This window comes from Taudactylus pleione, unplaced genomic scaffold (genome assembly GCF_031769625.1).
Source record: "Taudactylus pleione unplaced genomic scaffold, aTauple2 ptg000086l, whole genome shotgun sequence".
In the NCBI taxonomy this organism is placed as follows: domain Eukaryota; kingdom Metazoa; phylum Chordata; class Amphibia; order Anura; family Myobatrachidae; genus Taudactylus; species Taudactylus pleione.
Genome location: NW_028284488.1, coordinates 14826814 through 14850761, shown reverse-complemented (window position 1 = coordinate 14850761; position 23948 = coordinate 14826814). Strand labels below are relative to the sequence as shown.

Genomic DNA, 23948 nt, shown 5'->3' with positions numbered 1-23948 from the left:
CTGGAAATACTAATAGAATATTAAAAGGAAAGAGAATGTCTATAGAAGGAGAGAGAGAGAGGAGAGAGAGAGAGGAGAGAGAGAGGAAGAGTTTATATATAACTTTTAAAGCCACTTGAATTAAGCACTTCAATTGTTTCACTAAGGGCAATAACTCTATACCATAATAATAAATCAATAGTGGGAATTACAACTATTAAAACATTGTTTAAGGAAACTGAATTAAGGTACACAATAGTTTGTTTTCTAAGGTTAACATTATACATTTCTTATTCATATAGAAAGAATGAGAGCAGTCAGTAGATGCATGAGCAGTGTACAGCATATCACACTTGTTGGAAAACCACTCAGACATAACGGTGTAACGCTGTTTGCCATTTCAAATATGAAAGCTCCCTTTCTGCATACCTATCCATTAATAAATGATCTGCTGTTTCTGTGTGGTTGATCTTCATACCATTACTATTTGTCTAAACCATAATAGATAAAATAAGAATTTCACTAGTGAAAAAAAAAGTTCATATGTTTATTATATATTTATCTTATTAGCACACAGATCTGTGTACATTCTTCAAGGGTGTTTTAAAGCGCTGTAGAGCTGAGGTACTATATAGTCTTTATAATGTCCATCGATGAAACCTTTTCCCCTGTTGTGTACAAACCAGCAGGTGACATTAGTTCCTCGCACACTGTTTATGTGGTAATCTTTCTGCACCCCTCTGCATAAAGAAAAGGCAGGTCAGGTAGGTTGTCTTACACATCAACTATATCTGTCAGCAGGGGAAATAGGATAGTGTTATTTATTTGGGACTTCACTGTCAGCCCTCTGATTTGAGGTATTTTTACAAATTTGATTGGTGGGTGGCAGTAGCCAATTGGTGGCTAATCCTTGAGTGGAGAAATTAAAGAGAGTTTTTTTTGGGTTCTGGACTGGTTCAGGAGCTATAGGCACAGCTTGGGCTTGTGCCTACAAAAGATTTATTTCAGTTGATATATTGATATATACACATAACTATTAACTATAATAAATATTAACACTGAATTGTTAGTTGGAATGTCACCCATTATATAAACTGAAAGGTGAGTGTGAGAGCCCCACATTTGCTCCCATATAATTTGTATGGATTCCTTGTACAAACCTTGTTACTGTCAGCTTCTGTCCTTTTACATTCATTGTAGCGATAGGTTTCTGGGGATCAGTTCCAGACCGTACGTCATAGACACTTACTTCTGGCTCTTTCATAAACTGGCCTAGATGAATGAAGTCACATGGCATTATGTGGAAATTGTACTATGGGGCTCCCTTAGGTATTACTACACCCCTGGTTGTACCCTCAATATATCTGGCAAACAACAGTATATCTTAAGTTGTTTGCAAAATACATGTATTGTTTGTTTGTATGTATGTATGTATGTATTTATTTTAAAAAGACGTGAATAAAGTTACAGTATGAGAATTTTACCCATATTTATAGTGTTTTGCTAGTTGTGGAATTTCAGAGTTGCTCCTACAGCTTCAGTCTTGTGCAGTCCCCCTTTTTCTTTCAATATACTTTTACTCAAAGGGAGCACTGCTATTTATACTAATATACTCACCTTAATTCAAAGACATTTATGGTTGTGTAGCCCAGAGGTTCCCAAATGCAGTCTTCAATGCTCCCCAACAGTTCAGGTTTTAGAGATATCCATGGTTGAGTACAGGTGTTTAAATCACATTGACTGAGGTACTAATTAAGTCACCTGTCCTCAACCATGGATATCTCTAAAACCTGAACTGTTGGGGAGCCTTGAGGACCGCGTTTAGGAACCTCCGGTGTAGCCTGTTCTTTGTGAGGTAATGGGATTGGTAATACATGCCTCACCAAACTTCATCATGGGGTAGATTTACTAAAGTTTCTAAAGCAGGATGTGGAGAATGGAGCTGTTACCCATAGCATCCAATCAGATTCTGTCTATCATTTCTCTACTGCATTCTAGAAAATGGTAGACAGGGACTAAATGGTTGCTATGGAACACATCTCCATTTGACTGTTTTAGACGCTTTAGTAAATCTACTCTGTTTGTTAGTGTAAATTTCAGTAATGAGAAAATGATCTGCATTTTTTTTTTCCAATTTAATTCACTTACTTTCCCTATCCTGTCATTTCCATCTCCAGAGCTTCACCAGACTCTTCCATGATATGACCAAAACACCTGTTCACTTACTTATTTTCTGTCTGGACTATTTCAAACTTCTTCTCTCAAGTTTTTCCCTCAACTGCCTCTTTCATCTTCAATTTATCATAAATGCACTCCAGGGCCATGAAGAGCGATGACAGGCCAAGGTACTAGGGGAGGCTGCATCAGTGTGATCTCTCTTCCCCGCACATCAAGCAGGAAGCAAGAGGATTGACTGCTGTTGCTCAGCGGCAGTTGCCTCCCTGGACCCTCTGCAGCCCAGCACGCAGCAGTGTGTCCGACTCCCGATATGCTGCTGCCTTTTATGAGACCCGGGCCCCCAACAGGCCCCTCCAACAAGCCTGGGCCTAGAGTATCCTGCCCCCCCTGTCCTAGCACCCCTGAATGCTGTTGATAGACTGATCTTTTTTTCATACTGCTTTGTCTGTCTCCGCTCTATGCCAATCCCTCCACTGACTACCTATCCCCTGCCTACAGAATCCAGTTGAAACTCCTCACCTTTACCTACACATAGGCTACAACCTCAATTCCCTTTACACTCCCTCTCACCCTCTCCGGTCAGTTGGTGATCTGTGTCTCTCCTCCCCACTGATTATCACCTCTCATTCCCTCCTCCAAGACTTCTACTACTTGCTCATGCTGCTGCCATGATATTGTATCAGAAGAGTTAGCTGTGAAGATTTTGAAGGCAAATACAAACAGACTGGCAAATTAACTTTCCAGAGCCCAACATTAATTAATGATTTACCTATTAGGCCATGTGTTGTACCAGAAAATATGCCATTAGGAGGAAAGTATAGCCCTAGGAAGTCTACATTGACAGGGTGATTCTTCCAGACACGATGCAGGATAATCAGGAATGTCATATCATTATCCACAGTGATGGTGATGTTGCTGTCCTTTTTCACTGATACAGCAAGCCTGCAAAAAGAGCCATTTAGCTGCACCACAATGTCTGCCAAAAAATGTATAATTTCTAAAACGTTGGCAGAATTACCCCCATCTTATTATGCTATTAATATCTAAAAAAAATGTATTGGAGTGTCCTTGTTTTAGGGTGTGCTGTCTGATAGGTTTTTGAGGGTTTAACAGATATGAAAACTAATACAGCACATTGATGTTGTTGATTAGTGAAAGTGGTGTCTAAGCCACACACAAACCAGTTTTACTGCTATAACATTAGTACATTTATTGAGTGGCATTAGAACCCTGATCCTGTGTGACCTGTACTTTATTCTTACATATTGTGTCTGGACAGAGGGAGAAAAGACAGAGGAGACACTGGGCCTGATTCAGAGCCGCTCGTAAGCGGCCACTCGTTCGCTCCGAGCGATGTTCGCACAACTGCGCATGCGTATGGGTTGTAATGCGCATGCGCGAACCAGTCATTGCGGTCGGAAATTGTGTGCTCGCAAAATAGCGAATGCCTGCTATTTTGAGTGACAGGATGAGGCGTTTGTGGGTGGTAACAGGGGAAGGTGCTTGAAAACGGGGAGTGGAGATCCGAACGCAGGCGTGCCAAACAGTCAAAACGGGTGTTTTAAGGATGTGCATAATTAACAAAGCAGCATCATCGACCATCTCACTTGGTTGTCTTTTAGCCTGAACTGCTCGCATGATTGCGGTAGGAAAATCCTACCACAAGCACTGTGAGCAGTTCAGATGCCTTTCGATGTACTCGATTAATCTAATAAATAGCGGAGATGACGTAGGATGCGAGCGGCCAGGGGGCGTTTTTTTAAAAATAGCAATCGCATGTTCCGTTCGCTAGTTCAGATATAGAGGCGTCAACATACCGCAAAGAGCGAGCGCTCTATTTAAATAGCCGGCCCCTTTTTCTGAACGAGCGAGCGCAAATAGCTAACTAAGCAAGGCCTCTCTCCCTCTGTTGTCTCCATGTCATATGCAATCTGCAGGTTATAATTACATATATTTGTAATGCTGTTAACTTGACTGTTACTGACACTGGGGGTCATTCAAACCCGCTCGTAAGCGGCAGTACGCTCGCAAGCGGGTCGATGTCCCCCACTGCGCATGCGCACGACGGAGGGAGCTCCGTCGTGCGCATGCGCGAGATCCAGAGAGTGACGGGCTCTCCATCGCTCCGGGTCTCACACCAAAGGGGCGTGCTGTCGATGTTGATTGACAGCACGCCCCCTTTGGTGGCCGTGCCGGGGGCGTGCCAGCCAGATGGAGGCACTCCCATGGGAACGCCTACCGTCTCAAGCCGGCCCCACTGACATCACTCCAGGGCTTGTGGCAGCGAGACCCTACCGCAGGGTCTCCGTCGCAAGCCCGATGGTCGCGATGGTCTTGACCATCGCGACCATCATCATGGACGCTCGCATAAGCTGTGGGTGGTAACCCACAGCTATGCGAGCGTCCATGAGGACGCTCCTAAAACAGGTAGGAGGGCCCTGATTCAGAGCGAGCGCTCTGGTCAGAGCGTTCAGCTCTGAATCAGGCCCTCTGTCCTGTATTCTCACCCTTGTACTATGTAATCTTGTTGTATGTTCCTATGCATGGAACTATGGAATCCTTATAGAAAAAAAAGATAATAATAATAATAATAGTAATAATAATAGTAATAATAATTATAGGACACATTTCCTTCGGAAATTACTGTTCTAACTACATATTCATGTCCACACTCACTTTGTAGTAATTTATGTTTTAAATAATGCTTTGAGGTGTTCATGGGTTTATATAAAAAATATTAATCTATTTCATAATAAAGTTTAATTGGATAATATGGTTGATCCCCACACTCACCTCTTGTAGGTCAAAGTACTGGACTCAGACCAGGACATTACTCTACTGTAAGATGCATCTTTCAATGTTATTTTCTCAGTGCTTATTTCAATCTTTATATCCAGGTGTTTGAAATACATGCCAAATGTGCCAAAGTAGCTGTTTAGCTTGCCATCCTTGGCTTTTTTAGCTGTAACGATCTTCCCATTGATCACAATACCTAATAATAGAATATAAATAATACTGTTTTATTTGTTACTGTACTTTCCCGTATTTACAGCTTATTTGAGAAACCGCCCTGTGTGTCTATTATGACAGCTGGGTACACACTGACAAATATATTGGCTGATCAATTGTTCGGCCAATATATCTGCTGCCAGTCGGCCAGTGTGTACCCGCAATATGTCGGTGAACGACATCGTTCACAGATATATCGCATTGGCTCTGCTGCACACCCGATGGACAGATATGTCTGCAGACATATCTGTCCATCGGCAAGTGTGTACGGGCGGTCTTGCAGACCATCCGTACACATGCAGCGGCAGCCACGGAGAGGGGGAAGGACACGACCCCACCCCATCCCCCAGCCAGCGGGACCCATCCCCTCCCACACACTGAACATAGATGATGGTTGTTCAGTGTGTACGAACAACCATCATCTGCAGATATATCTGTTTAGTGTGTACCCAGCATTTATTCTGGAAACTAGTGTTATAATTTGTTACCTTTTATGATGCCTCTCCCTTCAGAATATGCCACCAGATTTTTTTATTTCTCCCTTGAATACATTTATGTGAAAGTTTATAATATCAAGTTATGACTGTTTCTGGACATCTCAACATCCCAGGTCAAGCAGTAAGGAAGAGCTTTTGTCATGTGCCCCCATACATGAGTGACAGGCAGCATGAAACACCCTCCTCTACCCGAACCATAGCCAATGACCCCAGCGCCTGATTGTCCTCCACTCTTATTCTCCTCTTTATGCCTTGTTGAGCTTAAATCGCAGTCATAAATATATACATATAGCCGCATTCGGTATGATTTACCGCTGGCCGCATTGCCGGCGGTTGAAATCCCGGCAATGCCAGCCTGACAGAGGAGGAAATCCCGATCATCCTAAAAGTAAGTATAAACTAAACTAATTCTACCCCCTCACCCTAACCCTCCTTTAGGGTGCCTAACCCTAACCTCCCCCCCCTGTGCCTAACCCTAATCCCCCCTCTAAGTGCCTAAACCTAACCCCCCCTTCCCCGCCGCCTAAACCTAAGTCCCCCCAGGGGGGTGCCTAACCCAAACCCTACCTCCCCCTAGCCTAACCCTAACCTCCTTGGGGGGTGCCTAACCCTAAGTCCCCCCCCGGGAGCACATAACTTAAACCCCCCCCCAGCGGCTGTCCGTGGCCGGCAGCCGGAATCACTTCGATCGGGATGCCAGGCGCCGGTCTCCTGGCATAGGTAAAATGACAGGCGTCGAGATTTCGACGCCTGTCATTTAACCCTCGCCAGGATTCAGTAGTCTGGAAGCCGGCTGTCGGCATTCCGTCAGCCGGCTTCCTGAACGTATACCATATAGCCTTATAAAACTGTTTAGGAATACTATTATTTGTTATTACAAGTACTACTACCTAAGCTGATTTCCCTTTGAGATATCTTGTGATAACAAATTCGATATCTGTGGTGGGAACGCCGAGTTATTTAGTGGCTACACTGCCACATAAAGATACTAAATACAACATTTATTGTATTAGCTTCACTAAAGGCAGATCAGGGCCTAACCAAGACAGTGATGGTTCCAGAGCACAAACTATAAATTGGCCCCCTAGCTTTTAACAGGAGCTTATTACTCTGTGACCTCACATATAAGGAAAATTGAAGAGGTCCAGTCTTTTTCAATGGCACTTAAGTGATTCTCTATTCAGTTCCACTGGCAAGAAATTGACAGATTTAGTTTTCTTTGCTCTTCCTCTATCAGGTCCCGGCTCCAGGTAATGGGATTATATCAGCAGAGCTGGCGAGGGTAGGGGAGGGGAAGAGAGTGTTAAACAAGGAAGTATTGGTGGCCATGTCTGTGCCTTTAAAATGGGCCCCTCCACCATTTGGGCCCACGGGCAGGTGCATTGCTAGTACTATGAGTAGGTTACCACTGAGGATTTTCACTTCTGCTATAGTAACTGATTTGAGTCAGAATTCAAAAAGTTCTAGAACCAAACTTTAGGTTTAGCAGTAAATGTGAATGGATTAATGTAATTTTTCTAGTTTACTCCTATAGTCTTGGAATAAAACATTCCTTTACCTGACTCAGGATCCGACAGCATGTTCAAGATCTTTCCAGACTGTGCATCGATATTGAAGCAGACGTCTGTTTGGCTGATTGGTAAATTTATAATGAAGTGTGGATCGTTGTCAACTGCAAGATATGAGTCAGCATTAAAGTTGTAATAATGTCATGGATTTTGATATACGGTTGTCTGGTTTATTCTTATGGCATCACACAAAAGCAATTCAGCCTTGGCCCTCATAAGAGAGGCCTATTAAATGATCTTAGATGCAGATTAAATTACCCTGGTTGGACTTCTGTTTGGTTAAATCGTCTGAAATCGTGTAATACTCACTTGTGGATTATATCACTCTGAAAAGCCAAGGAACTCTGGCCTGCCATTATGTAAGGTGTTATTAAAGATATGATTTTTACAGTTAAATGTATTGATACTCATAATTGTGCCAAACTATACTGTAGCCATATCTTATGTGTCAGTCTAAACAGGGAACACCTTCAATTCTCTTTTGTCTTCCACTGTGTCTTCTAGCTCATTGTAGTGCCTTTAAAGTTGTTTGCTATGTGTAAAAATGTGTAAAAATGATACTGTTGTTGCATTGCTCCTGGTGCACAATTACCATTTTTAGTATACATACAGAATGCAACAGATTGCCCCTCGCCTGTGGCAATCCCCTGTAAAGTAACACACCATCTGAAACTGAATGGCAGTTTATCTGTTGAAACTGGGAAATATATATAGGCAGGTACAGATTTAGGGATCTATTTACTAAGCAGTTTTAGGAGACAGAGTGAAAAGTGATAAGGTACCAGCCAATCAGCTCCCAACTGTCAGTTTTCAAACACAGCCTGTGAGATGGCAGTTTTGAGCTGATTGGCTGGCACCTTATCACTTTTCATTTTGTCTCCTAACACTGCTTAGTAAATAGACCCCTTAGTGTCTGACACCCCATGCTGCATTTGCGATCCCAGCACTGCGGCGAGGTCACCATCACGACCATCACACAGGACCCATTCTGCACATGCTCAGAACGGGTCCTGCACACGCGCAGATTCCCGATAATCAAGAATCTGCATTCAGCAGTGCACTTACTGCTGAATCACGCCCCTTGTCACTGTATTACATACTCCATCTACAGATGTGAGAGCAATACTATCAACATTGCAGGGAATGGTGACCCAGCAAAAGCCTTTCTGGCTTCAGTGAAGCCTTCCCATCATTGCTGAGTCCCCATCGGGTGAAAGTGTCATGCACATGTCGCGCATGCACATGGCACTGCAGCCCGTCTCTGGCAGGGATAGGCTACAGAGTGGAGGATGCCGCAGAGGAGGGGGACCTCACTGGACCTCGCAGGAAGGGTACGTAATCTTAAATAGCAGTGGCATATTCGTTTGTATCACTGCAATACTAAACTAAATATGCCACTGGTAATAACAGTTGTTGTTAAATGGGACCCTTAATGCAAACACCTCTATAACCTTTAGACTTGGAGATCCTATTCACCTATTACCTCAATTGGTACAAATACTTCTTGTCATATATAAGCTACAAGTAGTAGACACTGCAGTATACTGCAGTGTCTACTACTTGTAGCTTATATATGACAAGAAGTATTTGTACCAATTGAGGTCATTGTTTATATCCAAGCAGGAAGGAATCAGATATATGTCTCCTCTACCAGACGTTTAGTAATTGTTTGCTATATAATCAGCACTGGATGGTGTTCCCCAGTATAAAATAGGTATACGTACCTATGCAGGGAGGGTGGCAAGGAGGCTTAGTTGGAATGGATATCTCTGTAGTTTCTCCCTTGAGCTCCAATGGAGTAGGCGGTAGATCAGACGTACATGTAGGCTTCACTGTTGGTGGAAATTGGGTAGCCACTACCAATTCTGTTGACAGGAAAAAATTAAAGTGTTGTGATTCACTTCAGTATATACAGATTTTAAATAAACACTTTGGGACTGATCTAAGTTGGACGCTGCAGCACCCATGTGCACGTCTTTTGCTGCACTTTATGCTATTACTGCTACAAGCCCTTCCCTGGTGTACAGACGTGCATCTGACTGTGCAAGTACTGACATGTCTTTAGACGCTGAAATACGCATGGTGTAGCCACCGGTTGCATCATCATAACTTGCAATTGCCCCATGCTAAGTGCAGAATCTCCATCAGAGTATGGCCGCCAATGTGAGCAGGGGCGCGCAACCCCTGCAATTGCACGGCTCTCAAACCCTCTCTACAGTGCTGCAGCCATACAAAATGTTCCATGGCAGGGGGCCCATCCACAAGCCTGCTGTGTGCCCACTTCCCTCCCCGCCCACCCACTTCCCTGCCCACCATGCTATAAAGTTTGTTTATTTATTTTTTTCCAAGAGTGCATGCGGCTCGTGACACACTGGAAGAGAGGAACCACGCACCATCAAGAAGAAGGTAAGTGAGAGTGAGGGCTGGGTTGGGGACAGAAGGGGGGCAGGCTGGTTGGAGGCAGAAGGGGGCCAGGCTGTCTGGGGACACACAAGGGGAAGCTGGCTGTCTGGAGACACAGAAAGGGAAGGCTGGCTTGCTGGCTGGGGACAGAAGAAGGTGCTGGCTGAAGAGACAAGGGGGGGCTGGCTGGGGACACAGAAGGGGGGGCTGGCTGGGGACACAGAAGAAGGTGCTGGCTGTTGACAAAGAAGGGGGGGCTGGCTGGCTGGGGACACAGAAGGAGGGGCTGGCTGGCTGGGGACACAGAAGGAGGGGGCTAGCTGGCTGGGGACACAGAAGGGGGGGCTAGTTGGCTGGGGACACATAAGGAGCAATATGCTTTTTTCTGTGGGGGAGCAAAGTAATTTCCTCTGTGGGGGAGCAATGTTATTTATCTATGTGGGGGAGCAATGTTATTTACCTATGTGGGGGAGCAATGTTATTTATCTCTGTGGGAGAGCAATGTTATTTATCTCTGAGGGGGAGCAATGTTATTTATCTCTGTGGGGGAGCAATGTTATTTATCTCTGTGGGGGAGCAATGTTATTTATCTCTGTGGGGAGCAGAAAAATGGAAGTTCAGACTAGAGGAATGGTCAAGAACGTGGCAACTACAGTTTAATGCCAAAAAATGCAAGATCATACACTTGGGTCTCCCCACATGGTAGCCAATCAGCTTTGAGGTTGCATTTATCAAATACATTCTATAAAATGATAGGTAGAAGCTGATTGTTTGCCATGGGTAACTTCTACATTGGCACACTTCTCTACTCTTTTCACTGCTTCATACATCTACCTCACAGTGTCAATATAGCTGACTGAAGTATTTCTGTGACAACCTTCACACATTTGCCATTTAAACTTTTTTAGATACTGTCCCCAGATAAGCATTGAGGGCTTGTGGAGATTAACATGTTATGGGAGTCATGGCATATCTCTGTGAATGAGGTTCATGGGGGAAAGTTAGTTATTGCATTTAACCACTCGATTTGAGTGTTCATCTTGAATTGAAACACAAGAAGCCTTATTCAGATACAGTCAAAAACACTTTTTGAGATTACTTTTGTCTCAAGTTGAGAATTTTTACAATCCGCATCTTTTATCAGTCTCTATTCAGTCTCAAAAGTGACTTGAGACTGCATGCAACTAGGGGGCCAAGACCAGGGCTTAGTGAGGGTAGAGTTGCAGGAAGTGGGTGTGTGCGACCAGAGCGGGGTTACAGCCACAGCGAAAGTACAGCCACAGCAATTTCAGAGTGTCACTAAAATGGATAGTGAAAAATAGCCAACACAGCCTTCTGCAGTCGGGATGCCGATGGTCTAAATGCTGACCGGCGGCATCCCGGTTGTTTAAATCCGGCAAGTGTCAAATGACCGGCGTCAAAATCCCGACGCCGGTCATTAGACCTACACTGGGAGCCCGACACCCGGCTTACCGATCGAAGGTAAGCCGGGCACCAGGCGCGGACAGCCGCGGGGGGAGGGTTAGGTTAGGGGCTCCCGGGAGGGACTTAGGGTTAGGCATCCCCCGGGAGGTAAGGGTTAGGTTAGGGGAAGGGGACTTAGGGTTAGGCATCCCCCGGGAGGTAAGGGTTAGGTTAGGGGAAGGGGACTTAGGGTTAGGCATCCCCCGGGAGGTAAGGGTTAGGTTAGGGGAAGGGGGGTTAGGGTTAGGCAACCCTGGGGTGGTTAGGGTTAGGCACCCCCCCGGGAGACTTAGGGTTAGGTGGTGTTAAAGGGGGGTTAGGTTTAGGCATTTACAGGGGGGATTAGGGTTAGGCACTTGGGTGGGAGGTTAGGGTTATGCACCCCTAAAGGAGTGTTAGGATAAGGGGGGTGGAATTAGATTACTTTTACTGACCTGAAGGACAATCGGGATTTCCTCCTGTTTCGGGCTGCCGCCGTCGGGATTAGAACCGCCGGCCATGCGGATGGCGGTAAATCGTATGTTTTCCACCTGATGCACCAGTGTTTTAAAAGTGATTTATCTCTGCACTATATACTTGTTTTACACAGATAATTAATGCTAAATGATTAGGGGATGGAGAAGCTTGCCCATTCATAAGTGCTGTCTACTGTGCATGTGCACACCTCCAGGAACGCATCTGCTCTATTTTCCAGGTGATGGCTTTACTGTGCATGCGCAAATCTTTATGGGTGATTTCTGTGGTGCCTACAGCTAGGTTAGTATCATCTATAGGTGCATGGTGTGCAGTGGGCTCCCCCCACCTCCCGTCCTCATTATAGATATGACCATGACTGTAGGAGGTCATATAGTAATAGAAATACTTGAATGCCTTTTCAGAGACTTTCAGCAAGTATTGAAATGCCAATACCTGTCAGTGTAATTACTAGTAACGTAATAATACTGACTGTCACAGCAAGCTCCTGAGAAAGACTTTGGGGAGTCTGCCAGCATTTTCTCTTTTCCATCCTCGCTCTCTATCAGCAATGATGTGAAGGGGGTCACAAGGTGATGAGTTATGGACAGTTGTAAAATCCTGGATGTAAGGTTCCTTTTGGCCGCAGCTGTAGTAGCCAAGTTCCTGTAATAGAAATCAACATTTCTATAAAAGTGAATTATCATTGCTTGATATTGTTTAGAAGCACAACACATACATAGGTTGAGTTCCATGATTTGGGATACAAACAGTATTTATTTGAATTTCCTAAATGATTTACAGCAGGATGGCATAACTTATAGAGAGCAATAGAAGGCTTTATAAATATGTTTGGCACTGCTGAGACAATCATCAACAACACCATCATAACATCTTTAGCAAACAAACATATAATCACTAACATAAAATCTGAGGGGAGCAAATAGTTACAAGTAAATAGAATATGTTTATGCAATCCATGTTACAAAGAAATGCAGGATTCTTATACGGCACCTCTTTGTCAAATGCTGGAATATTCATCATATTTAGCCCTGCCACATGGGGTCATTTTATATATGCACTACTCCAGAAACAAGGCTTCTTTTCAGAAAGGAATAAACTGGGAGAGATTCCTTATGGATAGCAAGTGATTTGAACTTAAAGTTTAAACTCCAGATGCAATATGTTTAGCAAATACTTTTGCATTGAGTATGTTAGCAAGGATTACAATAAGGTGAGCTTGAAGGTCTTCCCATTTCTGAAAGTAGACACAAAGCACTGGCCACAACCTTCTAAGGGGTCAGTGTTAAATTTGGCCACACACTGAAGTGGCTAGAATGGACAATATCCAGCCACTTGGTGCACAGGGCCCGACTCAGACCAGCTCGCTAGATGTGTTCGCACGCAATTGTCAGCTGCCAAAGTATGCAAATCTGGCGATCGCATGGCAAGACATTAGCACGCCCACTATGTCTTTGCGTGTGAACGCAGTGTGTATATAGATGCCCATCAGCCTGTCATGAGACGCCCACTTTCCCTTCGTAATACAAATCATCTCCAGGAAGTGTATGCAACGATCGGTAACATCGAGTAAAATCGGACCCATACACAGCACTTGTGACTGACCATACTCTACCGCAAGAACTGCGAGTGCTTCAGTTTGTAATTCAGCCATGTCACGTGTATTATGATGCTGCACACCTCTGAAGTGGCGTTAAGATGCACAGACATGCCTGCATTCGCACCACCACACCCCCGTTTCCATAGACCACCCCCTGTCACCACCCACAACCGGCTCGTCCTGTCACTCATTCTAGCGAGGCAGCTGTGCAGCGTGCGAATGCTTCCCGATCACATGGACTAGTTCGCGCACGTGCACTGCGTCTTATACGCATGCGCATATTGCAAACATTGGCAGGCTATGTGCGAACGCAGCCTAGCGAGCTGGTCTGAATCGGGCCCACAGTCTAGACACCTGGACCTCTCACCGCATCACAGAGCAATGTGACTGCATTCGGAAGATGAGCACACACAAGCCTATACAAGTCATCTTCCAAATGCATTTCTATACCTAATCAAAATTATGTTATCCAAAATCGATTTTCATCAAGTTAATATTAGGCATTTTGGGATAAAAGTGCCCCACATATCGCTGCAGATATTGTTGGTGTATGAGACTAGCTTTACTTGTATAACCTGTATATGAAGAGAACTATATGAAAGCAATAAAGGCTCAGAAATTGTGGGGCTGGGGACTGACAAAATAGTCAGGGCTCCACCCCCCCCACCCCACTTTATTCCAACACAAAAAATTTTTTGTCAAATTTATCTTGCCCTGCGGAGTCTCCCTATCCCTAGCCAGTCACCTTCTGTCTCTCCAGCCCCGCTTTGCCTCTCGTCTCCAGCCAGCTCCCACATCCAAATGGTAGTCCCTTACCTCCTTACTCTGTTCTTGCTGATCCGTCGTCCATCCTAAATGTGCCATCGGTTACTCTCTCTTTCAGTGCCGTAACGTCATGACATCAGGTGCACCAGCTCACAAAAAAAAAACTATTGCATACACACCCACGGCGTTCGGAGATGGTGCGGTAAGAGACAGAGTGGCTGGCTCCCCTGTCACTCACTTTTATTGTGTGGTGCGGGGTAGTTGCGCGCCGGGCATTGCTCTAGTAGGATCAGGGCCCCCTATCACTTTTAATTAAAGGGGGTGGTAGTGGGCGCTAGTAGGAGTGGGAGGGCCACTCCCTCTAACTTTGTTGAACGGCGCAGGGCGGTATGAGTGATCGGCGGGCGGTAGGAGAAGGCATCGGGTAGTAGGAGCAGATGGGCCCCCGCTCTCTGTCTGTGTGTCCGGACCCGGGACACAAGTCCCGGCAGTCCCCCCTGATAGCGGCCCTGAAAGGCTGCAATGCTTGTAGTTTATGATCATCACTTCCATTTCCACAGTGAATTGGTTAACCTGAGCAATGACCACTCTATGGGGTATATTTACTAAAGTGCAGGATTTTAGAAGTGGAGATGTTGCCCATAGCAACCATTCATACTCTAGCTATTATCTTCTTGAAGGTGCTAGAATAATGATAAGTAGAAACTAATTTGTTGCTATGGTCAACCACTCCACTCCTAAAAACCCACACTTTAGTAAATATACCCCATACAACGCAAATAATGATTTACATTTTTCTTACCTCTCAGCTAACAGTTGGTTAATAGTCAGCTGGGCCCAATACTGCTTGGCGAAATCAGGAAACGCATGTTTACTTTCTGCAAAGAACTCATTCAGTGCTTCCACTTCGGTAATTGTATCTACTAAGAACTGTACATCCTCCTGAATAAAAATAGGTTTCGTATTGTTATTATGTATTTATTGCATTTTTGGATCTGTGTCTATTTTGTCATGCAGCCCAAAAAAAGATACATAACCAAAAGATAAAGGAATAAGAGGAGTTTTATCTTCAGCTGTGCACTTCAAAACTCTTGTGATAGTAGCAACACAAGTAACTGGTATACAATTTTAATTGCCCCCAAAGGAGTACAAGGGGTATATTTACTAAAGGTCGATTTTGATTGCTTTTAAATCAATTAAAATCGACCTTTAGTAAATATACCCTCAAGTCTTCACTTAATTCAAAAAGATAAGATTTATTAAATAGTTTGGTTTAAATTTCTTAATTGTACGTTCAAAACATAACAGATTAAACTACACAAGAGTTCATACACACATATGAGATAAGTGATTATATAAACTGTAACATGAAAGGGTTAGTTTTTGTATCAAATGTCTCTGCAAATAGAATTATATAGAGATGACCATGAGACCACTTAAACAGAGACTTCTTGATCATTTGGGTGCAATACGTAATTCAATATCAGACCCTCCCACCCCCCCAAAAAAAACAATCATTTAAAAAATCAGAATATTGGTCTGTATATAATTTATCATAATAGCATCTAAAAATGAATTAAAGGTATATATGTATCATTTATACATTGTAACACTTTGTTTTTCAAGGCAAGATACCTGTACTTTAAATACTTTAAATAAAACCAGTGCAGATGATAATTATTGAAACTTTGACCCCCCCTCAAAAAATATGAATTAATTAAAGACAAAATGAATATATTCCTTCCAATGAATATGAACGGTGAACAAACTAAACTATTTAAACCAAAATACAAATATATTTTATAAAAGTGTGACAGTGTGAGATTAATTCTGTGTAAGCAGAGGGCTGGAACTTTCTATTTTCATGCTAAGAGATGTTTTGGTCAAAGACTGTTGCTAAATGCAGTGATCAGCTCTATGGAGGCAATCACACAAAGGGCCTGATTCAGACCCGCTTGCTAGATGCGATCACTCGCATCCAGCGTACACAAATTTTTCAAAGTGACGACATGGGAAGCGATTGCTCGCCAAGGCATAAGGGCACCCACTTTGGCTGTGCGAGCGATCGCACTGTGTATGCAGACACCCATAAGCGTATGTTGAGACGCCCACTTGCGCACGTCATCTCCAGGAAGTGTATTTAAACAATGGAACATCGAGCATCATCGGAAGCTAACGCAGCGCTTGTGGTTGCCTTACCCTGCCGCAAGCACTGCGAGGACTTCAGTGTAAAAAACAGGCATGTGACGTGTACTATGACGCTGCCTGTTAATTATGCACGCCTTAAAAACGGCGTTGAAACACCTAGGCACACCTGCGTTCGCACCTCCACCCCCCCAATTTTCAGTGTCCTGCCTCTGTTACCACCCACAAACGGCCTCTCCTGTTACTCATTTCACTGGGCTGTCTTTGCTTGGCGAGCGAGTGACCTGCGATCGCACAGAGTAGTTCACGCATGCGCAGAATGAAGCGTGCGCATGCGCGTTCACAAACCATCAGGCTGCTTGCGAGCGCACAGCACTAGCGTGCGGGTCTGAATCAGGCCCCAAATCCCTTTTATTGCCATGAACATAGATTCTAGTTTTCCAGCAGTGAAAGGGATTTTGATTGTGAAGTAAGCTAGGTCACCTGCAGGGGGTGCGGCTACAGCAATGGGGGGCAGGGTCGTGGCAACGCGATTGCTTCATTGCAGCCCCGCCCCCTGCTATACAATGCAGAGATTACCGGAATTGAATTGTAAAGCAGGGGGCAGGGCTATGACGATGCAATACAGCGCAAATTGCATTATCGGTCACCCAGACCGCCCACTTTCACTCGTTAAATATAATTATCCATTTTATTCAATAGTGCATGTGTTTGTGTGTTAATTAAATTGTTATATTGTTTTAACAACCGTGTATTCAATTATTTACCATATTATAGCGCTGTTTTTTTAATTACCACCTAATGATGTGGAAGTCTGTCTACCTTCTAGAGCAGTGCTTCTCAAACTTGGTTCTCAGGATCCCACACAGTGCATGTTTTCCAGGTCACCCAGCAGGTGCAGAGGTGTATTCATTACTCACTGACACACTTTAAAATTTTCACTTGTGATTGTGTGAGGCGACCTGAAACATGCACTGTTTGGGGTCCCGAGGACCAAGTTTGAGAACCTATGCTCTAGAGCAGTATTTCCCAAACTCATTCCTCGGGGAGCGGGTATCCACTATACGATATGCTCCAAGAGCGATATCGTCTAGTGTTTCCCCGGCAGTGATGTGCTCAATGTCATTAACAACATTGAGCACCCACACTGAACGATATATATCGTTCAGTGACATCACCCTCCCTCATCCCTGTACTTGCAGAACCTGACAATATCGTCAGGTTGCCCTGCAAGTACGGGCAATGAAAGATGCTGTCAACGACTGCCCGGAGTGCTTATCACTGGTCGTTGACGGAATATCCACTGCATGATATTGCAGAAGATGAACGATAACGATATCATTATCGTTCAAATCGTCCAATTTATCGTGTAGTGGATATGCGCCTTAACAGTGCATGGTTTCCATTTTCCTAGTTGACGCACAGGTGTATTCATTACTGAATGACACATTTTAAAAGATTCACAGGTGGAGCTAATTATTTCACTTGTGATTCTTTGAGGAGACCAGCCCTCCATGAGGAATGAGTTTGGGAAACACTGCTCTAGAGAGAAATGGTCATGGACACAATGGGCTGGTATTGTTTCACCATTACTGTTTGCAAAAGCTCAGAAAGTGTATTTTTGCCCTAGAGGAAGACTTTGCTAAATACTTAGGAAAGCTGAGATTCTGGCTAGAACAAAAGGTGGCAGTCAGTTTTGGCTAATGGCTGTATTGCCTTGTGTGCTATATATTTAACAGGGTTTTTATTATGAAGTCAAGACGTGATGTATATAATATTTTGTCCAGTAACTTCAATTTGAATGCGCTATTAACTTATTGTTCTGCAAAACATGATGTGGAATTGTAGGATTACTGTCAAAACTTACAGCAGATGTCGCAGTGATGAAGCTCTGGAGGTTCGTTGTCTTTTCAGGGTCAATTTTACCAGCAACAACGATTTCACCACCTCCAAAATAATGGTGGAAGCGGCTACTAGTCACATCTGTAACACCGATTGTTGGATAATCAAACACAATGTCTTTGAGAAGAGGGGTGGAGACCTTCTTATAGAATTCCTAGAAGCAAGCAAAATTACATATTTATTATTACAGTAAGTCATATTAACATAATAATTGTGTAAGGCTGTCCCATCTCCTCAATGCACAAGCTCTAATGGCTTCCACTGCGATGGAGACGGGACAGCCTTAGGAGATAAGTATCAGCCATCTGGATAGACATGGGAGCAGGGATGGGGTTAGAGCTGTGTGGGGGGGGGGGAAACAGCAGAAAAGGTCAGTCAGCCAGAGACGGGTAGAGCTGAGTGGGGGCAGAGACAAGTGGTTTGGCAGTGCAGTTCAAAATATATTTATATTTTCCATGGGTGTTGTTTGAGAAGGGATTAGACCACTACACATGTATCAAAAGAGTATAAGGGGACATAGGTGTACACACGATGGGGTACCATGTGTGCCCAGGAACACCCTAATTGAAGAGGCAGCACAGTGGGCAGCAGCTGAGTGAGAGTGACAACAACTGACAGGCTGACAGCAAAGTGTAAGCTTTGTTTGAAGTTGCAGAAGGGGATACAGTTATCTAGCAATCACTTTAAGAATTTGGGTTATTTAAAAAAAATATATATTATTTTGTTTGGATTTTTTTTGCATTTGAGAAATGGAATCTTGCATCATGCACATGTTTTAACCACTTCCCTGGTGTGGTCACATCAGAGATGACTATGCCTGGCAGGGCTTTCCCTGACATAGTCAGATTTAATGCGATCAGTCAGAAAGACCCTCTGGGTGGCTGCTGTAAGATAGTAGCAGAAGTGGGGAACCATCCTAGACCCCAAAAAAGTGGCAACTGAGATAGCAAAAGGACATAAACAGCTGTTAGTGGACATAAGGAAAGTACTGGAGGTTCTTAAATGGTGTCAAATGGCTGATTTTTGCACCAGGATTGGAATGGTCCACAGGGGTACAGGGGAAATCCATGGTGGGCCCCACTGCCTGTGGGTCCACCCCCCTCCTCTAGGTGTCAGGTTCCAGATGTCAAATTATAGATTGTTACTCTATTAGACAGTAAGTTACCTGGTAAAGAAGGGCCACTGATCAACATGGGGGCTTGGTTTCCTTCGATAGAAACTACGCCAAGATTTGAGTAATGGTTAGCCAAGCATCTGTGGTGGCTGGTCACACCCCCACTGGTGGATGACAGACCCCTTAAGCATGGGCCCTTACCAACGTATTCCCCCGGTGAGTCCTTCATGCCCCAGTCCGACACTGTTTTGAAATTTTTACTAGTGGTTGAAAAAATTATAGCGAGCAAGTGTTTTATTTTTTAGCAAATTAAAGTATTTCCAGCATTTTGGGGTACAGAAAAATGTCTGCATAGTAATATTTCAGTGTATACAAATTTGTAAAAAGTAGCAAAAAGCACTTTTAGCTCTCATCTGCAAGTTCAAAACCCCCTCACCCATAAATATAAAGCCTCCGCATACCTGTCCCGCATCATTTACACCTCCACATACCTGTCCCACATCATTTACACCTCCACATACCTGTCCCACATCATTTACACCTCCACATACCTGTCCCACATCATTTACACCTCCACATACCTGTCCTATATCATTTACACCACCACATACCTGTCAAACATCATTTACACCTCCACATACCTGTCCCACATTATTTACATCTCACCATACCTGTCCCACATCATTTACACCTCCACATACCTGTCCTACATCATTTACACCTCCACATTCCTGTCCCGCATAATTTACACTTCCACATTCCTGTCCCACATCATTTACACCTCCACATTCCTGTCCCACATCATTTACACTTCCACATTCCTGTCCCATATTATTTACACCTCCACATACCTGTCCCACATCATTTACACGTCCACATACCTGTCCCGCATCATTTACACCGCCACATACCTGTCCCACATAATTTACACCTCCACATACCTGTCCTACATCATTTACACCTCCACATTCCTGTCCCGCATAATTAACACTTCCACATTCCTGTCCCACATCATTTACACCTGCACATTCCTGTCCCACATCATTTACACTACCACATTCCTGTCCCATATTATTTACACCTCCACATACCTGTCCTACATCATTTACACCTCCACATACCTGTTCCACATAATTTACACCTCCACATACCTGTCAAACATTATTTACACCTCCACATTCCTGTCCCACATCATTTACACTTCCACATTCCTGTCCCATATTATTTACACCTCCACATACCTGTCCCACATAATTTACACTTCCACATACCTGTCCCGCATCATTTACACCGCCACATACCTGTCCCACATAATTTACACCTCCACATACCTGTCCTGCATCATTTACACCTCCACATACCTGTCCCACATAATTTACACCTCCACATACCTGTCCTACATCATTTACACCTCCACATTCCTGTCCTGCATAATTTACACTTCCACATTCCTGTCCCACATCATTTACACCTCCACATTCCTGTCCCACATCATTTACACTTCCACATTCCTGTCCCATATTATTTACACCTCCCCATACCTGTCCAACATCATTTACACCTCCACATACCTGTTCCACATAATTTACACCTCCACATACCTGTCCAACATTATTTACACCTCCACATACCTGTCTCGCATCATTTACACCTCCACATACTTGTCCCACATAATTTACACCTCCACATACCTGTCCCGCATCATTTATACTTCCACATACCTGTACCACATCAGTTACACCTCCACATACCTGTCCTATATCATTTACACCTCCACATATCTGTCCTACATCATTTACACCTCCACATACCTGTCCCACATAATTTACACATCTACATACCAGTCCCACATAATTTACACCTCCACATATGAGCTTCCAATGTAACGGCGTAGAAACGCAGCCAATGGCCCCACAACTTTCCCGATCTCGCCCCAGATTTGTGAGTGAACACAAATCAGAGAGTCTGGCTGTACCATAAGTGCGGCATATAGCCAGACTTACTCACGGACGCCTTATTGTGCCTAATATTATTACTAATTATTTATATTATTTAATAATGATCGATTTTAATAGATTTAAAATCTATAGAAATTGTTCAACATCGATGTTGGTGTTTCTGGGGCTAAATCCTTACTAACTGACAATTGTTTATTTGTGTTTTCAAGTATTAGTAAATGTATGATTTAGCCCCAGATACGTAACATCGATTTTAATCAATTTTCATTCATTTTAAATTCATCAAAATCAACTAAAATCAACCTTTAGTAAATATACCTCTTAGTATTAAACTTTTTTTTTACTTTAACCTTTTACCTCTGATAATGGATAGTATGGTCCCAGGACATTTTTTTACATATTGTGTTTAGGTGTGAGACACAATTAAATATCCATTTATAGATTTACTGCAGTGTACAGCGCTGGGATCAAGTGGCAGAGAAGTCAGTTTGGCGGTGGCGGGCGGAGGAGGCAGACATCACAGGAAGAGCTCCGGCGGCCCTGGAAGAGACCAGAAGAGGCCGGGCTCAAGACAGAAGAGCTCTGGCGGTGGTGCCGCTGGCTAGGATTGGCCTGCAGCTGAGGACAGGTAGGCTATACCATTAATTTTTACCTAGGCCACCAGGTTGTTGGGCACTAGGCTCGTGAGGTAATTAGGGGGTGCGCCGTTTATTCCCTTACCCTGGGCGTCAAACCCCCTAGTTACGCCACTGCACGGTTAGGAAATAGACTTATGGTATCACATACTAGTTAAGTCAACATTACATTACTTTATGACAGAAAAATGTTATCTTTTAAGTAGATTACATTTTTCTTTCATACTTTCATTCCATATCACTTTTCTTTCATACTTTCAAAAGCATTCATAGAGTAGACACCTTGAGTTGAGCAGCTGTATTCTGGTTCCCAAATATCCTCTGAGCCAGGCCATGATTCTCCTGAGCAAGCCTCTCTAAGAAATCGTAGTCAACATCAAACCCAATGCCAAGCGAGTGCAAGGAGAACTCATCGCGGTTATTTGCTTTAACATTCTTAAGAATTTTAGTCAATTTTAATTCACCTGGAAGTATAGAAAACAGCAGATATATCAGCTGTAAAATCCATTTCTTACACATATGTAGATCTTACTGCACCGTCTTTCCAACTGAACATTATAACTTAATAATACATTAGCAGTGATGGCAAGCTTTCACGTAGGATGGATACTATATGATCCTCATATCTTATATGTTGCATTAACTTTCAGGTGACACATAAATATTCCATATTGCTACTAATATGTTTTATTATATTACATACAGTGCAATTTGATCCAAAATATTATTATTGTATTTAATTTTATGTCACCAATATGTTATGCTGTATTATAGATATAACATTTTAACCAGTAATCTCTTTAATCCCTATCTAAATGGAGCCTACAGAATAAATACTATTCCACAGATGCACACATTACCATTAAACTACCAATAAGTTTTTCTGTAGGGTGAGAGGAAACTGGAGCATCTGGAGGAAACAGATACGAACATGGGAGAACATACAAAGTACACTTAGACAGTGCTCTGGTAATCATAGAACTGATGGTTTAAGAGTTGTGAGGTTGCAGTTCTAACCACCAAATGTGCACTGTTTGTCCAAAATATGTTGGCATCTGAGGGCAAAGTTGATGATAGTGGCTCAGGGAACATTATGGGACTTGCTTAACGTACACTATTTTTATCTTACCCACTGTAGGATCTCCATCCGACACCAATACAATCAAAGAAATTGAGTTTGGTTCCAACATATTCTGTTGGCTGGCTTCTTTCAATATAAAGATGGCTCTAAGAAGTGCTTCATTGATGTTAGTACCTGTTAAAATAATTATATAACATTATACAATTTGTTTGGTCACAGTAAATTAAATTGGATTTGTGGTGAATTGGACAGCCCAGCCTTCTAATTCCCTTACAGTACTATAAATCCCTTGGTGAGCCAATTGTTTTCCCCCACGTTCTGTACTCCCACTCATGTTATACTACACATTTCCCCTGCATTCTGTACTCCCACTCATGTTATACTCCACATTTCCCCTGCATTCTGTACTCCCACTCATGTTATACTCCACATTTCCCCTGCATTCTGTGCTCCCACTCATGTTATACTACACATTTCCCCTACATTCTGTACTCCCACTCATGTTATACTCCACATTTCCCCTGCGTTCTGTACTCCCACTCATGTTATACTACACATTTCCCCTGTATTCTGTACTCCCACTCATGTTATACTACACATTTCCCCTGTATTCTGTACTCCCACTCATGTTATACTACACATTTCCCCTGCATTCTGTACTCCCACTCATGTTATACTACACATTTCCCCTGCATTCTGTACTCCCACTCATGTTATACTACACATTTCCCCTGCGTTCTGTACTCCCACTCATGTTGTACTACACATTTCCCCTGTGTTCTGTACTCCCACTCATGTTATACTACACATTTCCCCTGCATTCTGTACTCCCACTCATGTTATACTACACATTTCCCCTGCATTCTGTACTCCCACTCATGTTATACTACACATTTCCCCTGCATTCTGTACTCCTACTCATGTTATACTACACATTTCCCCTGTATTCTGTACTCCTACTCATGTTATACTACACATTTGCTTATGCCAGAGAAGGATGTTGCCAGCATAGCTTGTCCCACCCCTCCCCCAGGATCCTGGTTAATGAATGAACCCTGTCTTCGGTCATCAGACTGCCTTCCCAGCAGGTAGAGCTAGAGAAAAAGAAAGGTGGGCAAAGGACTGTTCAGAGAAGAACTTGTCATCTACTGCTGGGCCAAATCATGCAGGCAAAGC

General features: G+C 43.4%; 1 protein-coding gene across 1 annotated transcript in view; it reads right to left on the bottom strand.

Annotated features, from left to right (window-relative positions):
* Positions 1-571: 571 nt before the first annotated feature.
* Positions 572-23948, bottom strand: part of ITIH2 (inter-alpha-trypsin inhibitor heavy chain 2) — a 46417-nt gene continuing 23040 nt past the window's right edge. The window contains exons 11-21 of the mRNA XM_088468850.1: positions 22821-22946; positions 21974-22155; positions 17950-18138; positions 14740-14879; positions 12045-12217; positions 8956-9096; positions 7222-7335; positions 4951-5149; positions 2927-3099; positions 1140-1251; positions 572-719 (exon numbers count right to left, since the gene is read on the bottom strand). Of these exons, the coding sequence (XP_088324976.1) occupies positions 572-719; positions 1140-1251; positions 2927-3099; positions 4951-5149; positions 7222-7335; positions 8956-9096; positions 12045-12217; positions 14740-14879; positions 17950-18138; positions 21974-22155; positions 22821-22946 (1697 nt within the window). The remainder of the gene's footprint in view (positions 720-1139; positions 1252-2926; positions 3100-4950; positions 5150-7221; positions 7336-8955; positions 9097-12044; positions 12218-14739; positions 14880-17949; positions 18139-21973; positions 22156-22820; positions 22947-23948) is intronic.